This window comes from Phytophthora ramorum (assembly GCF_020800215.1).
Source record: "Phytophthora ramorum isolate Pr-102 chromosome Unknown Phyram_PR-102_s0021, whole genome shotgun sequence".
NCBI classification, from domain to species: domain Eukaryota; phylum Oomycota; class Peronosporomycetes; order Peronosporales; family Peronosporaceae; genus Phytophthora; species Phytophthora ramorum.
Genome location: NW_027150667.1, coordinates 50,510 through 72,414, shown reverse-complemented (window position 1 = coordinate 72,414; position 21,905 = coordinate 50,510). Strand labels below are relative to the sequence as shown.

Genomic DNA, 21,905 nt, shown 5'->3' with positions numbered 1-21,905 from the left:
CACTCCCACACGGAAGTATCAACTTTCGAGACCAATCCAGGAATTCATGAAGCGTCCCCGCCACATAATGTCATGAGGCAGATGCAGCACCTCGGGGCCATTTCGACACACCACGCGCAGGCAGACCAACACTTGCAGGAACAGATTTGTGTTACAATCGAGAGAATGTACCAAGGTAGCAGGAGCTTGGTTTGCATTTTCACATCAATCTGGAAACTTTTGTTTTTGAACGACAATACTGAGAGGGACCTCTGTACTACATGTATAATACAAGTATTGCTACGTACCAAGTAGTAGTAGTAGTAGTAGTAGTATCTGTACTAAAGCACAAATTTCATTTTCGCGTAACTTACATGTGGCTCAGCTTGGTCTTCCTTCAGCATTATCCTCGCGAGCCAAACAATCTGGCGTCCCTAGGTATTATTCCATTTGATCACGTTCAGAACTCCGTTCTTAGAGACGTTATCCACTGCAAAATCCTTCTTGCCTGTTCAAGTGCAGCCCAGTTGACCATTTCGCGATACCCATTTGCAGCAGCAGTTTTCATTGCGTGTTTGGTACAGCCCTCTCGTCTGTTCTCATGCCACCATTAAACTAACCACTTTCGACAGCATGGTCCACAGTTTAGTCACAGGAGTTTAAAAAAAAAAGCTACCAGATCGAGGAATCTCACTGCGGCGGGCTGCGGAACGCGCGTTCAAGCGATTGGCTATGTTATGCTGGCGCTAAAGTTCGTCAGGGGGTCGAGGACTCGCGGACGCACTCATTGCACCCTTTGTACTTGCCAAAATAGAAGACGCGAACTTGGTGAGTAGAACCACTATTCCGCATGTATGAAAGCGATTTTATGGCATTCTTCGAGACGAGAAATACCCTGACCCGGCACTCTGCCCCATTTGCACCATCCGAGACCGCCGGTCTCACCCGCGTGATCAAGCTGTTTGCAAGTCGCCTTGCCCATCCGCCGCCATCTCATTGGTCGACGCCGCTCCGCCATCAATTCGTTCGTCGCGAATTCCCGTGGCTCTCCGTTATTTCGCGTCCTCTACACCAAATTATCACCTTCATGGTCCACTTACGTATCGAATTGACTCGTCGCAGATCGTTCAGTATCCCCTCCCTTAACTTAACTGAGGTCAGTCTAACCACTCCCGTGTTCGCGAGACTTCCAGTCAGATTTCCATCCACCACGCCACGCATAAGCTGCTTATCGTGTCCCTCATGCTGGCCTCCGTGCTCCGTCCCCGCGGCGCCGTCCAGTGCGGCCGCCGATTCGCCTCGGTACAGGCCTCGACACCCACGACTAAGGCGGTGCTCACCCCTGACGCGGCGGCAGCCCCGTCCAAGTCTAGCGACTCATACATTCAACGACCCGTAACATACCCGCTGGACAAGATCAAGGTGGTCCTACTGGAGAACATCCACCCGCGCGCCGTGGAGGTCTTCGCGCGCGAGGGCTACAGCGTCGAGACGCACAAGCGCGCGCTGTCAGGCGAGGAGCTCGCACGCATTGGCGGCGACGCGCACATCCTGGGCATCCGCTCGAAGACGCAGCTGGACCCGGACTTCTTCAACACCGTGGGCTGGCACGCGCACCGCCTCTGGGCCGTGGGCTGCTTCTGCATCGGCACCAACCAGGTGGCACTCCAGGACGCCGCGGGCACGGGCATCCCCGTGTTCAACGCACCCTTCTCCAACACCCGCTCGGTGGCCGAGAAGACGCTGAGCGAGATTATTGCGCTGCACCGCAAGCTCTTTCTGCGATCCACGGAGCTGCATCAAGGCATTTGGACCAAGTCAGCTACCGGTGCACACGAGGTGCGCGGCACGACGCTCGGCATTGTGGGCTACGGACGCATCGGCTCCCAAGTCTCCGTGCTGGCCGAGTTGTTGGGTATGAAGGTCGTCTTCTACGACCCCATCAAGTGCTTGCCACTGGGCAACGCCCGCCAGGTGGACACGCTGCAGGAACTGCTGGGTTTGGCCGATGCAGTGACTCTTCACGTGCCGGCCACGCCTACTACCAACAAGATGATCAACCGAGAGATTATTGCCCAGATGAAGGACGGAGCTCTGCTGGTCAACAATGCACGAGGCTCGGTGATTGACATTGAGGCTGCTAAAGAAGCTGTGGAGAGCGGCAAGATTGCTGGCATGGCGGTGGATGTGTTCCCCAAGGAGCCGGCTAAGAACGGCGAGCCGTTCGACACGCCGCTGCGCGGTCTGCCCAACGTGATCCTGACACCCCACATCGGAGGCAGCACGGAGGAGGCCCAGGGCAACATTGCGGTGGAAGTGGCGGAGAAGCTGGTGCGCTACATCAACGACGGCTCCACGACGACGTCCACCAACACGCCGGAAATCGACATGCAGCCCATCCGCAACAACTCGATGCGCATCCTGCATATGCATCAGAACGTGCCGGGCGTGTTGAGCAAGATCCACTCGGTGCTGTCGGACTACGGCATCAACGTGACGTCGCAGTACCTTCAGTCAGACCCTCGTCATGGCTACATCGCCCTGGAAGTGGAAAAGTTCCACGCCAAGGTGGTGACGCGCGAGCTCGCGAAGATCAAGGAGACTATCTTCCTGCGCACCATCATTTAAGTGCTCTGACATGATCGTGGACGGGCTTCACTGCCGGACAGACTCTGCAGAGCCGACCAACAGATCAACTACTAACCAAAAACGAAAATGTAAGTGAACAACTTGCTCGAGTGGCTGGCGTAGGCGCAATTGATGAAGGCGGCAGTCCCTAGACTTGCACCCTCGCCGTTGGCAACCTGGTAGATAGAGGAGCGTTATCCATAGACATAGATAACTAGCTATCAGCATCCCAATACAATACCCGCCTGCCTAAGTCCATTGAAATGGATACACTGCACGCTGCGTGCATGCCAGAACAACCACTAGTAAGGTTACATACAATACACTATTAACAAGTACACATGAAGGTCGGTTGAATGGTGGCATGCAAGGCCTCCGCTATTTGCTTCATTATTAAACCAAATGGTGTCGGTTATGGCTCCTCGCAGCACTGGAATCCAGCCGATTGTCTTTTTCTCTCGTCGAGGGCAGGCCGTTCTCTCAATCTCAATCAGTTGCTAGTCCACAAGGTCGCGACACTTAAGCCGAGGCGTCGTCGCGGATCTTACGAAGACGAGCCAGAGTGGAGCGCACCGTGGCGGCCGAAGCCGTGTTCAGCAGGTAGGCACCGCCAGCAATGGTCTTGTGGCACGAGCGGCACTCCCAGATGCCCGTCACGTTGCGCTTGATCGAGTCCTTGCCGCAGAACACGCAGTTGTACTTGGAGTGCTGCGAGATTTCGATCTTCTTGACCACCTTACGCAGCGACGAGCCGTAGCGCGTGCCGTACTTGCCGCAAATGCCAACTTTTTTAGTGCGCTTGCCCTGTGAACCGAGAAACGAAGCAGCAACAACCACATAGTCAGCCACCTGTGCGTGCGACTGAAGTCAATGAAACCCGTTCCCGCCACGCTCTGGGGCCCCCGCTTCGCCTCTTTTTTCCTGTCTGAATGACTGCATCTCTGAATGAAGAGGTGCACTGTGTTCATACGTCGACTCCGACGCGCCTGAGAGGATGTGGGCGGTGCAAACGACACGGATGGACAGAGCAGAGCGAGGGGAAGCGGAGGCACCCGACAGAGCGCGCTGGAAACGGCGAGAGAGGGGAGGAGAGCTCACCATTTTAGCCTCTTGAGATTATCCGGAGAGAAATCGACTTTGAAAAGTGAAGAGCTCCGCCGCTGCCAACAGCCAACGATTGAATGGCCCGAGCGACACGCCCGACTTTCGTCCAATCCGGAGTACAGAAATGTATTTCATCCAATAAACGGGCGTTTTTGGATACTGTGGCACACACTGCATTGAATCGTCTTTGACGGGTTGTAAATCGTCTTTAACAGGGACCATTTTGTAACGGTGCCGAGCTGCAAATGGCGCGCCGACTTGGTGGTGGCGTAGCGACTCATTGGGGGCATTATGATCGGCCGCAAGCAGCGCAAGCGTAAGTTCTGTCCTTTGTGTTTATTAACTACGTAAGAACTGCGTCATTTAGTGGTTTGTAGCTTAAGAAGTCGCAACTCAATAGCTTTCCTTCTTGTATTGGTTTTACTGTTTGCAGGTGTGGTCTATGTGGACGGCATCCCCATCGAGTCTACGCTCTTGGATGCCGGCGAGTCCGGACTCAAAGGAGAAGAGAAGAGCGACCCCACGTCGTTGACGGCGCTAGACCCGCGAGCTGTAGGTGCAGACTGCTCAAAAGATACCGTATCGGAGACTAACCCCTTTAAATGGTACTATTGACGCAGTTGTTCGATAAATACGACACGGACGGCTCTGGGGACATTGACTTTGAAGAGTTCAAGGTGCTGCTGCATGACTTGAGCGTCAAGCTGACGGAGCCCAAGGCTCGCGCGTACTTCAAGCGCTGCGACCGACGACGACGAGGTTGCATTTCATTTGACGAGTTCCGCTTGGCGCTGTACACGTGCGACCCCAAGAATCCTGAACGCACGGGAGGTTTCGCACCAGGGCAGTCGTTGGCGCCCAAGGATCTGTTCGAGATGTTTGATAAGGAGGAAGAAGGCGCTATCGATCGAGGGACGTTCATGGAGGTGCTAGAGTTCATTGGGCACAAAATGCCACTCGACAAGATGGAAGCGCTCTTTGCAGACTACGAAGATGTACGCGATGGATGGCGCTTGTGGCATGAGGTTTTAGGGTTGACAAGTGTTTTTTTGCTGCTGCTACTGCTTAGCCAGAGTTGGAGATGATGCCGTACCTGCAGTTCAAGAAAGCGTGGCTTTCTGTCGTGGACGTGCAAGCAGAGCTTCGACAGCGCGGCGAGCGGTTCAACAGGTTTCTCCCACCTAGGATGCTTGCCAAGAAGTTGGCCATGCTCGTGACTTTAGAGGAGAAGCAAGAGGCGTTGACGCTCTTGGAGGCAAACAATACGCTAAGTGACGAAGCCATCGCAGCCCAGCGGCGCGAACTGGTGAAGGAGGGGGGCGGTTTTTTTTCATGCTTTCATCGGCTATTTTTTATTGCGTGCATTTTCGGTTTCTTTTTATTCCCCGCCAGCTATTTTCCATGCGGAGGGTGATATTGTATGCCACCGGTGTTATTGTATGCCACCGGCAAAATTGTATGTCAGATTTTAACACAAGATTTTTTTGGAGAGGTGGGTGGAACAACTCCTTTTTTCTAGTGTTTTCTGTTTTATCTTCTTTTTCTGAGTTTTTTGCTTTGAATGAAATGCAGGCATACAAATGTAGACGCGGTAGTGCACACACTACTTACCGATCAGCTTCGAACAATGATGTGCCCCATCCGAAACGAGTAGTTGATCATAGTGGCAAGCTCTTCAGCCTCATATTCTTCCTCTTTCTCAATTTCGTGAAAATCCACATCCCAGTGACGTTTACCACCGCGCAAAAACGGTGGCTTGATTGTTCCGACGAAGTCCCGACTGATTTCAACACCATCGTCACCTGTGTTGGTCCAGGTTCCCAGAACACTCCAGTTGATAACACTCGCGGGCTTATCGACTAATCTCTTGATCAGTGCGGTCATACTATATTGTGACCTCCTGAGACCGTCGCGTTCCAGACACTTAGCTTTCTTTCGAGGACGCCCAGGCGGTCTACGAGTTGGCAAACCCCGGAGCATTGCGCTCAAATCCACTGCGTCCACTAGCTTTAAACAAGCTAGTACGTGTGCGCACAGCCATCCAGATTGGTAAAACGACTTGCAGTCGCATTTGAACTTTTGGCGAATTGTCTTGATTTCATCCACACACCAAGACGGAGAATCCCAGTTATGCTCAAACGACACTCGCTCGAGAATTGTCACGCGGTGGAGAGATAGATATCGAAGCTGAACGTTTTCGATCTTCTCGTGTGCTCTCATAATTCCGCCGAGAGAACGCTTATACAGCTTTGTTCGTGCTGTATCGACGTTAAGACCGTGCACGTTGTCATCTTGAACCACGTAGTAATCAGCGTTGAAGTAGTACTCGCCGATGCAAAGGATTGCTCGTTTCGATTTTCCTCGGTGCTTCGGAAAGTGGTTCTCATGAGCACAAAGGTTCATTGCAGCTTGGAGTATCTCTGCTCCGACCGGGCCACTTGCGTAGTGACATATGATTTCCGAGCCAAAGTCCATGGCGCATTGCGTTAGAATTCTTGGCAACGTCCCGGCTAATACATGGCCAGTAGCAGCGCGAAGGTGCATGACACTACTTGCTTTGATGGCGTGATGATGGGACTCTATTGGGTTTTGGTTGGGCACGATCCCAGGCTCGTCACTGGCTGTGTAGAACCACAGATCCCACGGATCAACGAGGTATTGGTCCTCTAACCAATGAGCGTATTCCGTTTCCCCTAGAGCAGCCCAATTCGATGTTACCAGGTTAGATAGTGCTTCGAATTGGTCGAACGACCGCGACAGACTCAGATAGTCGAGCTGCGGCTTGATGATGTTCTCGTAGCGGTCAGAGTCTGTTAGAAGGCTCTTCTTTCGTCGAGCATTTCGATCCAAATGTGGCCAACAGTTCAACAGCTTAATGTCCGGCCACACCTGGCGGAATGCATTTGCAATCTCCGAAGAATGATCCATTGATCCAAACTGTACGTCCAGGATTCCCCCGAAAAATTCCTTGGTGCGATCCTTGACGACTGTAAAAAGTCGAACGTATGCGTACGCGGTCTCAGTCCGAACGAACATGAACGCAGCCGGGTAAAACTTTTGCTGATATTGGTGTGTTGCAGTATATCTCACTCCATATGTTCCGAAGGAGACAAGGGTCCAACCACCAAAATGAAGCTTGTACGTTCCATCGGTGGCCATGAGTACTTCTTTCCGTTGGCCCAACAACATGCGAGTAACCGTTCGAAATAATCGCCTCGATGTGAAGATAATCCCCACGGAAGTCTGTCCAATCTCCAATGCGTCCGTAAAGATGTCTAAAACGAGCAGTTCGTTCTGGTATTGCAAGGGCTGGTGGCTAACCCGGAGCGCGTCATCCTCCACAAAGTACCTCATATCCTTGAAAAATGTGGTCTTGGTAAAGCACATTCTTGGCGATGCCCACTCCATGATGTCTGCATATGTCGTAATGTCAAAATCACCTCGCTTTCGGAGTTTATGCGCTCGGTTTTTCAGTTGTGTAACTGAAGGCAGCAAAGTCAATGTATCTTCATTGTCGATGTACTTTGTTTGCAGTGTGATCAAGCACTGACGCGGGCCCTGACCACCAAGAAGTAGGTTGTCAATCTCCGAAAGGAACGGCTTGTGGATGCCAGTGCGCTGCGCCATCACAGCCACTTTTGCGGTAGTGTGAATCCCACTTCGAAAAAGGCGGAACTGTCCGTTGCGCTCTTTCTTAATTCGAGCTTCTGCAGTGCAATCAACATGAGTTGTACACGACAATCGCGTGGAGAAGCGACTGTTGCCGGTTACAGAAAATCGAGCGTTCTCCAACCCGTCGAGCTGCGCCCGGGCTTCGGCCTTCGTTATGAATGTGACTGGGTGAACAAACTCTTCTCGACTGTGAGGTATGCTGGATCCGGATTCCATGCTCGCTACGAGAGATACACCTTCGTGTTCTTCGCCACCACTCGCGTACGAATAATTGCTGTCACTAGCCGATAGTTCAGCAGCACTTGCGCTTGTATGGCTCTGCAACAGTTCATTGCCGCTGCCACTGCTTCCAATTGATGCAGGTGGTTGTCGTCGCGGGGTTACTTCACATGCAAAGTCCTCGCTTTCGCTGGATGACGAAGCTATCACAGGTTGGCTAGTCGGAGTCGGTGTACTACTACCTTCACGCGCACTTTGGAGCAATGGCGAGGGCACCGTGGTAGCGGGTTGAGTCGTGGGAATGTCGCTGCTGCTTGACGACAGTGACCGCCGTGAACTACTTTGAGCATCACTGACACGGGGCGGTGATTGCGAGGGTACGGCCGTCGCCGGTTGAGTGTTGGGGACGTCGCTGCTGATAGCTGACACCAACCGGCGGGAATGCCTTCTTTGAGCTCTACGCGAGCGCATGGAGCCTAGGGGGTCACAACAAGCGGAGCAACTTGACAGCAAGGGAAGATGCGGAAAGCTGATGTGGTGGGAGGCTTCTGTTGTGGCTGGATCGGTTGGAACTTGAGCGGTTAGTCTATAGGCAGACTGCTTTGAGGCTAATTTGAAAGTGAGCAAGACTCCAACGAGAGAACACAAACGCATGTCAGCGAGCGTGAGCAGCCAACGGAGACGTCAGCTGCAAAGGCGCTCTATATTGGAAGGATAGCGCACGAACGTCATTTGTTTTCAGTTATTGAGCTTCAGAAAATTCTTTGTGGTATATTATCTGGATTTAGTAGAAACCGCATTGTAAGCAGCACAGATAATTTTTTAACTCCAGAAAGAAATTTGACTTAAACGTTACTACCCTATAATGTACTGAAACGAACAAAATGAAATTTGCAATGAATGAAATTTTCTGGCTACAACCCAATCAGAATCAATCGCTATCCTCAGATTCGTCGTCGCTTGATTGGCTATAATAGCCTGCAAGATTTGGGCTTGGTGTGGTGGAGTTGAAGTTGTCGACGAATTCCGGTGTCCTTGGTCGGCGCGGCGATGGAAAGCCCCACATCTCTTCGTCCTCCGTGTCCGAAGCGGATTCAGAGACCAGCTCGCGGCCCTGTCTGATCCGGCGCAGCGAGGTCGTTAGCATATCGATCTCGCGCGCTTGGCGTCGGATCGTCTCTTCAGCATCGCGAAGTTGTTGTCGAAGGTGCCGGATGCCGTCGTAGGCATCGTTGACGGCGGAGCGAATGTGCCTGAGAGCGCGCATGGCAAATGCGAAGTGAACATCGCCTCCGCTCCGCCGAGCAGACATTTCATAGAGAACATATCGTCAGATAAAGTATGATATTATAAGTAATTTCTATGTAAAATTCCAATCAGTTTCCAAAACGTGCACTTCTTGCCCTTTCGTCTCTGTGCACCCTCATTTGAACGCTACATCAATTTCGTACAGCTACGAAATCAATAATAGCCATCGAAATACAATGTAACTGCACTCATGGAAAAAAGCCACCGGTAATAGAAAGTAGCCGGTGGCGACATGAAAAGAAGCTTTTCCCGTGAAGGAGGCGCACCTCCTTGCGCGCGTGACGTTGGCTGAGGCTCTGGATGCTGCTGGACAAGTGTATGTTTTCGGGAAAGGGGCGTATCAGCGCTTTGACAGTGAGCCAAGGGAACCTGACTTCGTCGAGTTCATGGAATACGGCGTCGTGCGTGAGTTGTGGCAGCAACGAGTCTGCCCACTGACAGGTATATCGTCCGTAAGCACTGGCGGGGCCGCTTCTACTACCAAAAATGACGTTAAGAGCAGCTCAAAGACAAAGACCGAACGAGTTGGTTCACATTCTGCAGGAGCAAAGTCAATTCATGGAAACGGTGACGACAACAGCAACAATAGCAACGTCAATGGGGAAAAGCGATCATCTCCCTCTAGAACGAAGCTTGAGACGTCTGCTCGAGCATTTGCAAGCCGGCAGGTTTCGAAAGCCACGGCGTTTCTGTGGGGTAAGCGCGTACATCAAGTGGCATGCGGGCCTGCTGTTGCATACGCTCTTACGGACGCGGGTGAAGTATTTTGCTGGGGTGGCAATAAACGCCACTGGCGATACTTTTACGACGAGGCAACTGCTCCAAACGAACTCAGTGGTTCAATACCGCCTGCAGCTTTAGAAAGTGCTGGCAACGATCACATTCACCCAAGTAATCCTACTGGTAGCGAAGTCAAAGGAACCCCTCATCAAGATTCGGGGTTACTCCATCACCCACTGACAGCGCGCAGTGAGATGTTGAAACTCTTTGCGCTTCCTTCCCAAGTGACAGAAAGTCAAGAGATCCATGATAAGCTTGGGCTCCGTCAAAAGTATGCCAAGGTGTTCGAGAAACCTGTGTCTTTGACTCTCACTGATGAAGACAGGCGCAGAAGGCTACAACTAGTGGGGCAATACTACGGTCTGCTGGATCCAGTTGCTGCGTCAGCGTCAGGAGTTTTTGTTGCACCAAGATCACTCGAAACTTTAATGGAGACGGTGGAGCCCGATCTTAATGTGGACGATCTGTCGTTGTCACTCTACATGCGTGGAGTAGAACTGGCAAAGCCCACACGTATGGCACTGCTGGAGACACTTGGGGAGTGCATCGAGCTCGAGCTCGAGTGCGTTGGGAGCAAATTTCATGACCATCTGAAGCGTCAAGACCAGATCGCCCGGCGATACCGCAAGGAGCGTCGTGAAAAGCCACTGATGAGTATCGTGCTCAAGGTAAATGCACTCTGGTTCGAGCTCGGCGATCTCCGCGACAAGATGGCTAAGGCTGAGCGGAATCGCCTGATCACGGGCGATGAGGAGTACGACAACATGAAGCACAAAATCACTACCGCAACTCAGAAACTCAAACGACGAGCACGAGAGAGGCACTCTGCAAGCGTTGCCGCAGATAACAACAAGGCTGACAATAACAAGAGCGGTCAAGGCGGTGTCAAACGTGGGGAAGAAGCGCTGCTCTATGTCAATGGTTTGACTTCGCGGGGACCTGCATTGCAATTTTTTAACGGCTCCCAAGCATTGCAGAGCATTGCAGTGGGGTCTCGCCATGCGCTCGCAATTCATTCCTCTGGCAAGTTGTATACGTGGGGAGTTGGCTCCTTCGGACGGCTAGGTGGCGCGCAAGCTCCGGAAACGACCGATGGTCGCAAGGAACGAGACAAAGCGAGCAGTAACAATGATGCAGAAGATGTTCCGGTTGACTTGTGGCATCGCGACGTATACTCCGCACAGGTGATTCCAGCAGTGCGTCATGTACGCTTTCGGGCTATAGCGTGCGGATTTGGTCACAGCCTTGCGCTTTCTACTGATGGAGCTGTGTATGCGTGGGGCTCTGCTACTCATGGCAAGCTTGGTGTAGGTGCTATTCCTGCCAAAGAAAGCTTCACGGTAGCACCTATGGTCCTCTCGTCATTAATTAGTTTGGGCGTTCGTGTGCGTAAAATCGCTTGCGGGCCGTCACACTCAGCGCTCCTTTCTAGCGATGGTGCCTTATTCGTGTGGGGGTGTGGTGATGGCGGAAGACTGGGGCTCGGAGACGGACGCGACATCGGCGAAGATCGTATTCCACGCAATGGTGGTCAACTTCGCGTGATCTCGACGCCTACCCGTGTTACTGAGCCTTTTGAGCATGAAAAAATTGTGGAAGTGGCGTGTGGAGCTGCGCATACGGTTGTGCTGACCGCCTTGCAGACAAGTAGCAGCGGTCCGCCAAACGGTGGAGGGTACGTTTACGTGGCTGGAAGCAACAATGCGCTGGACAAGTTCACGCCACGATTTGCACGTGTTATGATTGAAGACGCGTCTTCAGCCGTCATGGTTACCAAGGCTAGTTGTGGACCAGCGCATACGGCGCTTGTAAGCACCGAGGGCGAGCTGTACACTTGGGGCAAAAACGTCGGTGGCAGCACGGGGCACGCTGTGAGCATACCTCTTATCACACAACCGACACGCGTGGGTTGCATGTTCGAGCGTCCTCGCAATCTGTGTTTAGATGAGGCTGCAACAGCTTCCCAGAGCAGTCAAAATGCTAGTGCTATAGCTGAGCATGCGCTGGGAGGTGGTCATGCCGCGAGAGAGTTACACAGAAGACGGCAAACCCGACGCGAAAGTGGCCGCGATCGATCTCAGCTCAGCAGTGGTGCAAGCTTTTCACAGACACAGCAGGAGCTGTGTCCGTTTTGGCAGGTGGCACTGGCAGAACGCTGTCGGATCGTGTCCATTCGCGTCGTACTCGTGTCAAGCTTCGCAGACAATGACTCAACAGCAAGGTCGACTTTGTCTAACAAGCGTTCCGCTGCCTCGGCAGGAGGTCCCAAGTACGCTCTTATGGTGTCGGAAGATGCGTTCGACCCAGAACTTCGAGGAAAGCAGTCTCTTGCAAAGGCGAGAGCGCAAAGCGTCCACATGTCATTAAGTGGCGTCAACCGCAATGAGCTCACGTGGGTGACAACAGCAGATACTTTCGGAAGTTTCATTCGAGTTCAGCTTGAGAGCAGCAGTGGTGCCTCGATGCTAGGATTGGAGCGTGTAGAAGTGCTGGGATCGTCCAGTGAGGCCTACGTGGGGCCACGAGTGAGTGATGTGGTGTGTGCTGAGGCGATGACAGTTGCCATTTGCACACCGCTTAGTGGGCGTGACGAACTGCGCGAGAAGTTCCAACGCGCTGCTCGAGCAGACCGTGCCAGTGTTGGTGTTTTGGCTCAGCTTGAAACCTTTCACCCTTTCGTGAAAGAAGAAGTTGTGGAGGCTCGCGCTGAAGAAGCCCTGTACGCAGCCAGCCTCACGGCTAGAAGTGGCATGGAGAAGCGGGAGGTGGCCACCGCCATTGCAGCTCTTGAAGCGAAGCGAAGAGCGGAATCGTGCGTACTTTGTAGACCCAAACTGCCCTGTGTGATCTGCGAAGTGGAAAAGCAAGTACGCGTTGCCAAGCAAAATCTATTGACATCCCCGAGTTCCCAATCCGCCATCACTCTACAGCAGCACAAGCCCAAAATGCTAGAGAATGGCCGAAGAAAGCCGTTTGGCCACGCAGCAGTTCCTCCTGCTCCAGTGCCAGTAGCTAGACGCCCAGCATCTGCGTTGACACTTGAGGCATTATGCGCCGAATTTCTTGCACTTGGCACGCGATCTAAAGAAGAAGAGGAAGAAGCACAGCAGCGTGTGGCACTCGAACTGATGGACCCCGAAGCGCTTGCCCGTGCAAAGCAAGAGGAAGAGGCGGCGGCTCGACAAGTTTCAGCACATGCAACCCCAGGACTAACTGCTTATCAGACAGCACCGAGTGTCCGGCAGCAACTATTCAAATTGCTGGTGTCTGCGAGGTTGCTGGGACAAAGTAACAAGAGGGCGGTACCTCGATTGGTGCAGTAGATCAAAGCTACAAGCAGAGCGATCTTGACAGAACAAACCAATTGTCGAGCATTTGCTCTGAGCCTGATACTGTAATGAACGAAGCTGCGAAGGATGGGCATCTGGAAATTGTGCAGTGGCTTCATGGAAACCGAGTTGAGGGCTGCACAACCGCAGCAATTGACCTTGCAGCCAGGAACGGGCATTTTCCACCGTCCAGTGGCTCTGTGGAAATCGAGATGAAGGATGTACAGGATCGATGCTTTGTAATGTCGCTGCTGCTGGCCACTTCGACATCCTGTTGTTCCTTGTCTCGAAGTATCCCCAATGCGACCTCGTAGAGTCGCTTTCATACAATAGGGCTCGCGTGTGAGTTTCGAGGATTCGGTCATTGGCTTTGTTGTTGCTTTACTTAAGTCAATGCCAAACTATCCGATATTATGTGATAGGACTAAGCACAGGAAGACAGTTGGGGAGACTCTCGTTTCGGTTGCTAGCATTATTTTTCCTACCCACTGGATCCGCAACGTCCGGGGCCACTACTGGCAAACATAATTTGCTGTTCGAAGAGGTTACACATGTTGTTTTCGGGCACCAGTTGTGAGGGTCTTACCAGACATCGCTGAAAGTAACATGAACAGTATTATCCATCTGGGCAGCTGAGTCAAACACGGTCAGATGGTCGTATTTGTTGGCCACACTCGTCGAGATGAAATCCGCTACATGTAGTACACTTGAATTCATAAATTATATTGGTCGAAGTTTGCAGTTTGCAGTTCCCATACCAGACAAGAACCAACTGGCACTTTTTAATCAAAAGCAACGATGTGGTCAATCACTTGGTGGGAGCACATGGTCTGAAGTCTGTTCATCATCGCAGCCTGTGCATCCCTGATGCCTCGATCCAATAGAGTGATACATCTATCGATTCTGTTAACGAAATGGCGACAACTGAATTTGCCTGTTCATTCCTACATCGACCCAGCCTTGGTGACTACCCTGCATGGACCCATGAACTTGCACCACGAACGACTGGCCTGGAATCGTGATGTTCACGCGACTGGAATGCCGATTTACAATTCGACCATTAACGCGGACGAATCACTTGAGTACGTTAGTGACGACTTCTTGAGTCTCTTTGAGCAGCCCAAGTTCAGCTACTTACTGACGAAAAAGCGACTCGACAAGGGTGGACGCGGGTTTCCATACAGCCGATCGAAGACTCGATGGCGCAAGCGTCCGAATGACGAAATCAAGTTTCTGAAAGACGAGATTGTCGAGATGGAGAAGCTGATCGCGGCATTAAGCGTTTCAGCCACGAGTCGAGAGCCCAAGAAAAAAGATAGAGGACCGGAGAGTAGCAGTCAAATTGAAGCCTTGCGTAAGCTCTGTGACAGTCACAATCGAGAGCTGCAGGCTGCGTTGACGGAAAACCGCAAACTGCGGGCACAGGTGTCTGTTCAGTTTCAAGTGGTGGAGGCACTCCAACGCGCTGTAGATGGCCACGCAAGGCGGAACGCACGAAAGATATGCTGGATCAACAGTGAGGCACCTTCAGACAGGATGTTCTTCGCCCTGCTGGATGAAGACAAAGAATAGCAGTATTATATTGCATAATTGTCACGCATCTTACGTTTGTAGCTGCCACCGGAAAATAGTGTGCTGTAGGCAGTTCTCGGCACCGTTCGGGCTGCAAAGGACGACAGTGTGCAAGGTTCCGAAGCGGTATGCTTTTCTTTTCATTTTGAGGAAATAGCAGAGGATAAACCGTTAAAGAAACTCTCGAGTAGAAATGAACTGACACCTAGTTCATTAGTGTAAATTCTGATCTTCTGCTCATCAAAGCATGAAGTGACGCTACAACTTTGGGCAACCAAAGCACCACCGGCCCATTTCGACACACAACGCGCACGCAGGTCAATGTTGGTATCCCTCCGCTTGTCTTACCGTCGAGTGACGGAACTGGGTCTGAGATTTCTCTTTGTAACAGTCGACGACGTTTGAACATGGGGGAGAAATTCATAAGGCTACGACTGGTCGCCGAATTGGACACTTACTCGAGCTTCGAGCGCCGATTTCTGTCATCTTGTTAAGTGTCGAATGGCAAAAGTAGCATTGGAGCCTGCTGACAGTGGGAAACGAGACCCTCGATTCCGACAATGGCAATTTTCAGAATGCATTGCCGCACAAAATGGCGAGCTAGACATCGTCCGCTTCCTGCGTATAAACAATATTGACGGCCGTTCGGATCGTATAATGAACGCTGCAGCGGAAGGTGGACATCTCGATGTTGTGAAATGGCTGCATGAGTATCATGGAAAAGCAACGTCAGGCAGGGCGATTGATTCTGCTCGCGCAAGGGGTTCCTGAGTGTTGTGAAATTCCTTCATGAAAAAACGTCCGAAGGCTTTACTAGCGCAGCAATGGATGGAGCAGCTGAAATTGGCCACTTAGTGATTGTGCAGTGGTTGAGCGACAATCGTTCAGAGGGTTGCACAAAGCGCGCGATGAACTTGGCAACTGCCTCGGGGCACCTTGATGTCGTCAAGTGGCTCCATTCAAATCGACAAGGAGGTTGTTTCGACGGACGCGATGGATAAAGCTGCAGCAAACGGTCATCTGGATGTTGTGCAATGGCTCCACTTCGACCGTTCTGTGGGTTGTACTCAGGATGCCATGAACGATGCAGCTGAGAATGGACATTGGAAGGCCGTGGAATGGCTGAACGGGATTCGCACCGAAGGTTGCTCATCTCGTGCCATGGATGAAGCTTCAACCAACAATCACTTGAATACGGTGATGTGGCTTCATTTGGCAAGGCGCGAAGGTTGCACCGTTGCTGCAATGGACGGCGCCGCTGAAAATGGCAATTTGGATGTTGTTGTATTCCTGCACCACTTGCGGCGTGCAAGGTGCACTTTTGCTGCGATTGACTGTGCGGTACGCAATGGCCACTTCGATGTTGCGCTTTTCCTTCACCAACATCGTGAAGAATGCAACATTACCGAAGCCTTCAGAGAATGTCCAAATCCACAACGATGTTGGCAGTTTGCAGAGTGGATGTACGTGAACCACCGCGGCGTATTCGAACCAGCAATGGTGTCGGACCTCTTTCCCTACCGTATGGCTCGAGATTGAGCGAGCTATGATCAAATACAGGGAAATACATGGGGGCTTGCAGCGCAAGAAGCAAACACCACTGCGTGACGACGGAAAATTTTGCTGCGAGATGCTTAACTGGATTTTGTGACTATACCAATTACTTCGAAGTACGTGCGTGCGTTCTCGTAGTCTTCGTCTCGGCACATGCTCTTCAACCTTCTAATACAAGCCTTTGCGACGTCTTGTGTCAATGCGCTTATGATTGAACCTCATAAGTAAGCTTACCAAACAAATCTCAATCGTGATATTAAATTGTGTCCTGCTTGCTACCACCGGCAGCTAGGATACACGTGATCTAGTCTCCTTCTGTGACAAATGGCTGGATGTACCATGGTGTTGGGTTTTATTTTGCTTGGTTTCCGCGTTCCTGCCACAGGTGGTACTGTATTTTAGTCCGGGACTGTGACCACGCCAGGGTCTGGATGAGGCCTTGCTTTTCGTGGAGCTGGTGCCTTCTTCTTGATAACGCTGGTTCATCTACTGTACATATCTTCTCGATGCCATCTCACAGATCCTCGAGAGTCTGCTGACGTAAGCCTGCAACCATGAAAGTGTAGCCATCCATTGCGGTAGCAGTTTCTAACCCCAAATTATGGTTTCTAACCATTAGAAACCAACAAACATGCATGAGGTATCTAAATCATCGTCGGTCATGACGCAGCAGCGCAGTCGCCTGACGCTCCACCTCCCCCGGGCGCCGAGCCCCTCTCTCGACTGCAAAGAGCGTGACGAAATCCCCGCGTTACTTTGCGTGCGCGTCGTGTGTCTTAGCGGTCCAGAGGTTTTGCGTCTCCCTCACGTGGTGGAAAAGCTGCACGAGTTCCTCGATTGGTCCACCCGATGGACTTTTACGCAGAGCTGCAATGCCAATTTGCTGCATTTGGTGCGTCGAGTGATTGCAAAGCAGAATTTGCAGCCTTTGGACAGCGGGTTGCGGTTCCCCGGCGTTCGGCAGTGGCAGTTCTCGGAAGGGATGTTGAAAGCTGTTGCGCAAGGGAATTCCGAGCTGGTGCAGCTGCTGTCGACGAGTTTCCAAGGGTGTTACGTTCCTAGTTCGGTGGTGGAAGAGGCAGCCAAGTTTGGCAGGTCGAAGATTTTACAGTGGTTGGTAACGAATAGGAGCGACGTGAGGTGGACGGATCGAGAAGTGGCCGCTGCAATCCGAGGCGATCATTTTGAACTGGCCAGGTGGATGAAAGAGCAGGTAGCCACGGCGTCCGTCGTGATGCTGGAGCGCTGGGCTGCAACTTCTGCGAGAAAGGGCAATCTGGCCATGCTCAAGTGGGTTTGCACTCTGTCGACGGTGGTGAACCCGCGGAATGCGGTTTTTGAAGCGGTGGATAATGGACACTTGGATGTGGTGAGGTGGGTGATGAACCAGCCCGACCGAGATGGAACCTTACGTGGGGATACTGGAGCTTCTACTCTGGATGAACCGCCTAATGCCGCTGTGTTCCAGATAGATCTCTATAGAGCGACAACACGAGGGTATTTTGATGTGCTGGAATGGTTACTTCAAAACCATCCTGAGAAATGCCGCGTTACTGGAGCTGATATTGAAGCTGCAGCAAATGGGCGCCTAGATATCCTGAAGTTATTCAACGACCGTCATGCAGAATGCCATCCTGGGAGGGCGCTGAGCTCCGCGGCAGCTGGAGGATATATCGATGTTGTGAAATGGTTGTATGCTCATCAGTCCGGGAAGATTGTTCCTGGCCAGGCTATTGATTTCGCTGCGAGAAATGGTTTCTTAGATGTTGTGGAATGGCTGCACAAACATACCTCTGAAGGATGCACGACATTTGCTATGGATGGAGCCGCTGAAAACTCTCACTTTGATGTAGTGCAGTGGCTTCACAAGCACCGTCCCGAAGGTTGCACAAATGTTGCTGTGGACTCGGCGGCAGAAAGGGGAAATCTGGGACTTGTGAAATGGCTTACTGAGAACAGAAAGGAAAGCTGCTCACCTGCCGCAATGAACCTTGCAGCAGCTAACGGGCACCTCGACGTTGTCGAATGGCTCCATGACAACAGAAGAGAAGGCTGTACGGTCGACGCGATGAATCAAGCTGCAGCAAATGGTCATATTGAGGTGGTGAAGTGGCTTCACGTGAATAGATCGGAGGGCTGCACAATTGAAGCGATGGATGGAGCGGCTACAAACGGGCATTTGAGTGTGGTTGAATGGCTGCACAGCTTTCGCAGCGAAGGGTGCACTTCTCGCTCGATGAATGGAGCTGCCAGAAACGACCACTTAAACGTTGTGAAGTGGTTATGTGCGCATAGAACTGAGGGATGCACGACTGCGGCGATGGACGGTGCTTCCGAGCAAGGTCATTTGGAAATGGTTAAGTTCCTAGACTACAATCGTCACGAAGGCTTCTCAACGGCTGCCATTGAAGCTGCTGTTCTTGGTGCCCACTTTGAGGTTGCGTTGTGGATTTCTCAACGGCACCCAGAGTACGACATTGCAGACGCGTTGAGAAGATGCCCCAATATTCAGCGGCGCTGGGAGTTTGTCGAGTGGGTGTACACACACGATCCCGCTGTATTCGAGCTTGATGTCGCCGAACGTCTGTTCGTTGAGTGAACAAGGCGAGAAACGGTTTGTCGACTTATGACTGTTGACTAAGAATTTCGCGTTGGCAATTCTTGCAATCGCGTGGTTGGTGACAAGCTGGCCCAATGCAGTATTGCATCTGCCACTGAACGTTTGAGCCACTAGGTAATGGTAAGCCTATTATGGAACCGAGCGCCATCCTTGATCACTGAAACCCCAATCAGCTCGGTGGGTAATTCGCGGAAATCGAATCAGTTCTGACCTGGAGCTTGTAGCGTCTTCAAATGCTGGTGGCGTCAGCTGCTTTGTGAGAGGAAACTCGCTCGGCCGTCATTCCCAATAATTTGCTGTATGTTTGTCATCGCTGGTCATCACCGAAACCTGACCATCGGATAGACGTCTCTCGGGAGCACGAGGAATTACCTTGTCCGAGTGGACGCCTGCAGCGACCACAACTGCGCTAAGTATAACTACCAAGTCGAAATCTGCTTGCGGCCCTGGATCAAGAGTCTTAGACGCTCCAAGTGACCTCCATCACGTCGCTCATTTCACAGACCAGCGCATCTATCCGTCTACATCGTTATTTGGTTCAATCATTCCCTCCTATTACCATACAACGTCAAGTATACTTGTCTTGATATGATCGCTTCCTATCTAGCAAACCTTACTGCTAGCATATCCATTTGAACAGGTTATGTTCGCGCACACGGTACCGGATTCGTTGTTTCGACAAGCAATGGCGGGTCCCCTCTCTTCGTCTGCCCGACCTGAGTTCCTCTGCGTGGACGTGGTAGTGCGTGAGTTCCCCCCTGTGGAAGCTCTGGGCCACGTGGTGGATCAGCTCAAGGCGCTGCTGGACGTGTCCAAAGTGCTAAGCGTCGCCATCGCCGCGCAGAACCAACCGTTAGATGCGCAGTCATTAACGCTGTTAGAACACGCCGCGAGTCGCGAGAAGAAGAAGCTGTTCCACTGGTCGTCCGAGTTAAAGCGAAGCTACAAACAATTTCAGTTCGAAACGGCGTTAAATGCCGCTGCAAGTCGCGGGTTCTTCGCGGGCGTGAAATGGCTACGCTCCAAGTACTTGCCCAAGGGAAAATTCCATGGCACGGAACGAGCGGCGCTTTACAGTGGGAGATTGGACATGTTACAATTTCTTCACGATGAATTTCACAATAAAATGGCAGAAGACGTCGTTGTGGACACCCAGGACGCAGTGGCTCATGCCGCGGCCAATGGGCGACTGGACCTGGTGCAATGGTATTGCGAGATGAAGGGTCCATACGCCTTCGGGTGGAGCGTCATGGACGCTGCAGTGGCCCAGAACCACATGCACGTCGTGCAGTACCTTGATGCTCATGTGGGGAATCGCTGCACGAGACGCGGTCTGGAAAGGGCCGCTCGAAATGGACACTTGGAAGTGGTTAAGTGGTTGAATGACACGAGGTACTACGAGATCAGGACGTTCCAGTCCCTGGAGAATGCTATTGCAGGAGGACACTTGCACATTGTGGAATATGTGATGCACAATGTCGAGGTGGCGTACACGTCGTGGACGCAAGCGGCGCTGACGGCATCGGTTTCGTTTGGACAGCGACATATTTTGCAGTGGTTGCACGATCGAGCGTCGAATGCGGCGGCGGTGCACAACCGACGGTTTCGGTTTGAAATGCACACCAACCAGTTGTATATGGTGGCGCGAAATGGACATTTGGGGGTTCTGAAGTGGCTACACGAGCATCGGTACCCGGTTCACTGCCGACGAGGACACGTTGTTCGTGGAGCTGCTGCGGGAGGGCAGAAAGAGATCATTGAATGGATGGAAGAAGCGTTCGAGCCTTTGGCCCATCAGCGGCATCGAATTCGTGTGGATGGTGCCGGAGGGTTCGGAGACCTGCAGTTCGTGCAGTGGCTTCATCACCAAGGATACCGCTTCACGGCGCATGCGATGGATGATGCAGCCGCCGGAGGGTACTTTGCGATTGTGCGCTGGCTGCATGAAAATGTTGAGAATGTTCGCTGTACTGTGGCTGCAATGGATCGTGCTGCTGCTAATGGCCACTTGGACGTCGTGAAGTTCCTTCACCAGAACCGAAAAGAAGGCTGTACGACCGCTGCGATGGATGAGGCCGCGCGCAGTGGGCACTTTGATCTCGTGGAATTCCTGTACAGGAATCGCAGCGAATTTTGCACTTCGTTAGCCGGCGAGTCTCGTTCAGTTTCAGTTCTGCAGTTTTTGAAGAAGCACAACCGTCTCCGATCTCAGTTGCCCAAGACTTCAGAAGCAGCAACTAGGGGCGACTTGGAACTGCTGCAGTGGCTCTATGATCACGATCGGAGGCGTTTCGGCTATGAGGCTGTTGTTGACGAGGCGCGCGAGCGCAACCATTTTCACCTACTGCGTTGGCTGGAAACGCTTCCGGAGACTGGCAGATACTTCTAGGCACGACCTCAAGTTGGGTGCAGCCATTTCGCGTTTTCGGGCGAACATTTTCACGTGAAAGTCCCCAAGCTTTTGTTTTTTCCCGTCTCGTGGTGTTAATATGTACGAACGGTTCTCGTTTTGTTGCACCATTTGAGCAATGATCATTTGGAGATACCGATTTTTTTTAGTAGAGATAGCGTTGTGATTCTGTCGCACATGGAGTATTTGGGCTAGAATTGCTGTGGAGAATGGTTCCAGTGGTGCGGTGTGCCACAACAACTACAGGGTTTGCCAATTTGAAGTTGTTATCGGATTGGATGTGTTTCTCCACACAAGTTCTCTCGGACTTGGCGTTCTTCCTCGATACAAAGCCTTATGGCCCATTACGGCCACACTCGGGACGAGGAACCATGACGATGATGAGCGCACCAAGATCAAACCATATTTCATGTATTCATGAGCACGAGAGGAGTATTTCGCTGCCACTCACAATCCGGATTTGTATAACACGGTCATGGCCACGCAGTGTACTCAAGTACTTGTAGTAATACCTTAAGAGGGTTAACTGTAAGAAAACAGCAAAAACGGTCGGCACTCTGGCTCGCTCTCACGAGAATCCTCGGGGACAGACGCGATGGCGATACGCTGTCCCGTAATTATCATGAAGTCATGCATTCTAGGGGCTTGTTGTGGCCGTCCAGTAGCACCTCTCAGTTAACCCATTATTCCCCGAAGGACGTCCTATAGGTACGTAGGCCTACAGAGTCCG

At 51.9% G+C, this 21,905-nt stretch overlaps 7 protein-coding genes across 7 annotated transcripts; 6 read left to right on the top strand and 1 right to left on the bottom strand.

Moving 5' to 3' along the window:
* Positions 1-1,221: 1,221 nt before the first annotated feature.
* On the top strand, positions 1,222-2,607 carry KRP23_14334 (D-3-phosphoglycerate dehydrogenase; the record flags this gene model as incomplete). Its single annotated transcript, XM_067885148.1, has 1 exon — positions 1,222-2,607. The coding sequence occupies one exon, from the start codon at positions 1,222-1,224 to the stop codon at positions 2,605-2,607; it is 1,386 nt and encodes a 461-aa protein (XP_067737349.1).
* Positions 2,608-3,126: 519 nt separating this feature from the next.
* Positions 3,127-3,708, bottom strand: KRP23_14333 (60S ribosomal protein L37a; the record flags this gene model as incomplete). The annotated part of the gene is made up of 2 exons (XM_067885147.1): positions 3,127-3,411; positions 3,706-3,708. The coding sequence occupies 2 exons, from the start codon at positions 3,706-3,708 to the stop codon at positions 3,127-3,129; spliced, it is 288 nt and encodes a 95-aa protein (XP_067737348.1).
* Positions 3,709-4,002: 294 nt separating this feature from the next.
* KRP23_14332 (Troponin C, skeletal muscle) lies at positions 4,003-4,986 on the top strand (the record flags this gene model as incomplete). Its single annotated transcript, XM_067885146.1, has 5 exons — positions 4,003-4,027; positions 4,145-4,263; positions 4,332-4,706; positions 4,781-4,881; positions 4,935-4,986. 5 exons carry the CDS (start codon positions 4,003-4,005, stop codon positions 4,984-4,986), a joined length of 672 nt encoding a protein of 223 aa, XP_067737347.1.
* A 5,132-nt stretch (positions 4,987-10,118) lies between these two features.
* KRP23_14331 (putative E3 ubiquitin-protein ligase HERC4) lies at positions 10,119-13,013 on the top strand (the record flags this gene model as incomplete). Its single annotated transcript, XM_067885145.1, has 1 exon — positions 10,119-13,013. One exon carries the CDS (start codon positions 10,119-10,121, stop codon positions 13,011-13,013), a length of 2,895 nt encoding a protein of 964 aa, XP_067737346.1.
* Positions 13,014-14,003: 990 nt separating this feature from the next.
* KRP23_14330 (uncharacterized protein) lies at positions 14,004-14,591 on the top strand (the record flags this gene model as incomplete). The annotated part of the gene is made up of 1 exon (XM_067885144.1): positions 14,004-14,591. One exon carries the CDS (start codon positions 14,004-14,006, stop codon positions 14,589-14,591), a length of 588 nt encoding a protein of 195 aa, XP_067737345.1.
* A 2,215-nt stretch (positions 14,592-16,806) lies between these two features.
* Positions 16,807-17,617, top strand: KRP23_14329 (Secreted RxLR effector protein 124; the record flags this gene model as incomplete). Its single annotated transcript, XM_067885143.1, has 2 exons — positions 16,807-17,519; positions 17,614-17,617. 2 exons carry the CDS (start codon positions 16,807-16,809, stop codon positions 17,615-17,617), a joined length of 717 nt encoding a protein of 238 aa, XP_067737344.1.
* A 1,833-nt stretch (positions 17,618-19,450) lies between these two features.
* On the top strand, positions 19,451-21,370 carry KRP23_14328 (Secreted RxLR effector protein 124; the record flags this gene model as incomplete). Its single annotated transcript, XM_067885141.1, has 2 exons — positions 19,451-20,373; positions 21,328-21,370. 2 exons carry the CDS (start codon positions 19,451-19,453, stop codon positions 21,368-21,370), a joined length of 966 nt encoding a protein of 321 aa, XP_067737343.1.
* Between the last annotated feature and the right edge of the window lie 535 nt (positions 21,371-21,905).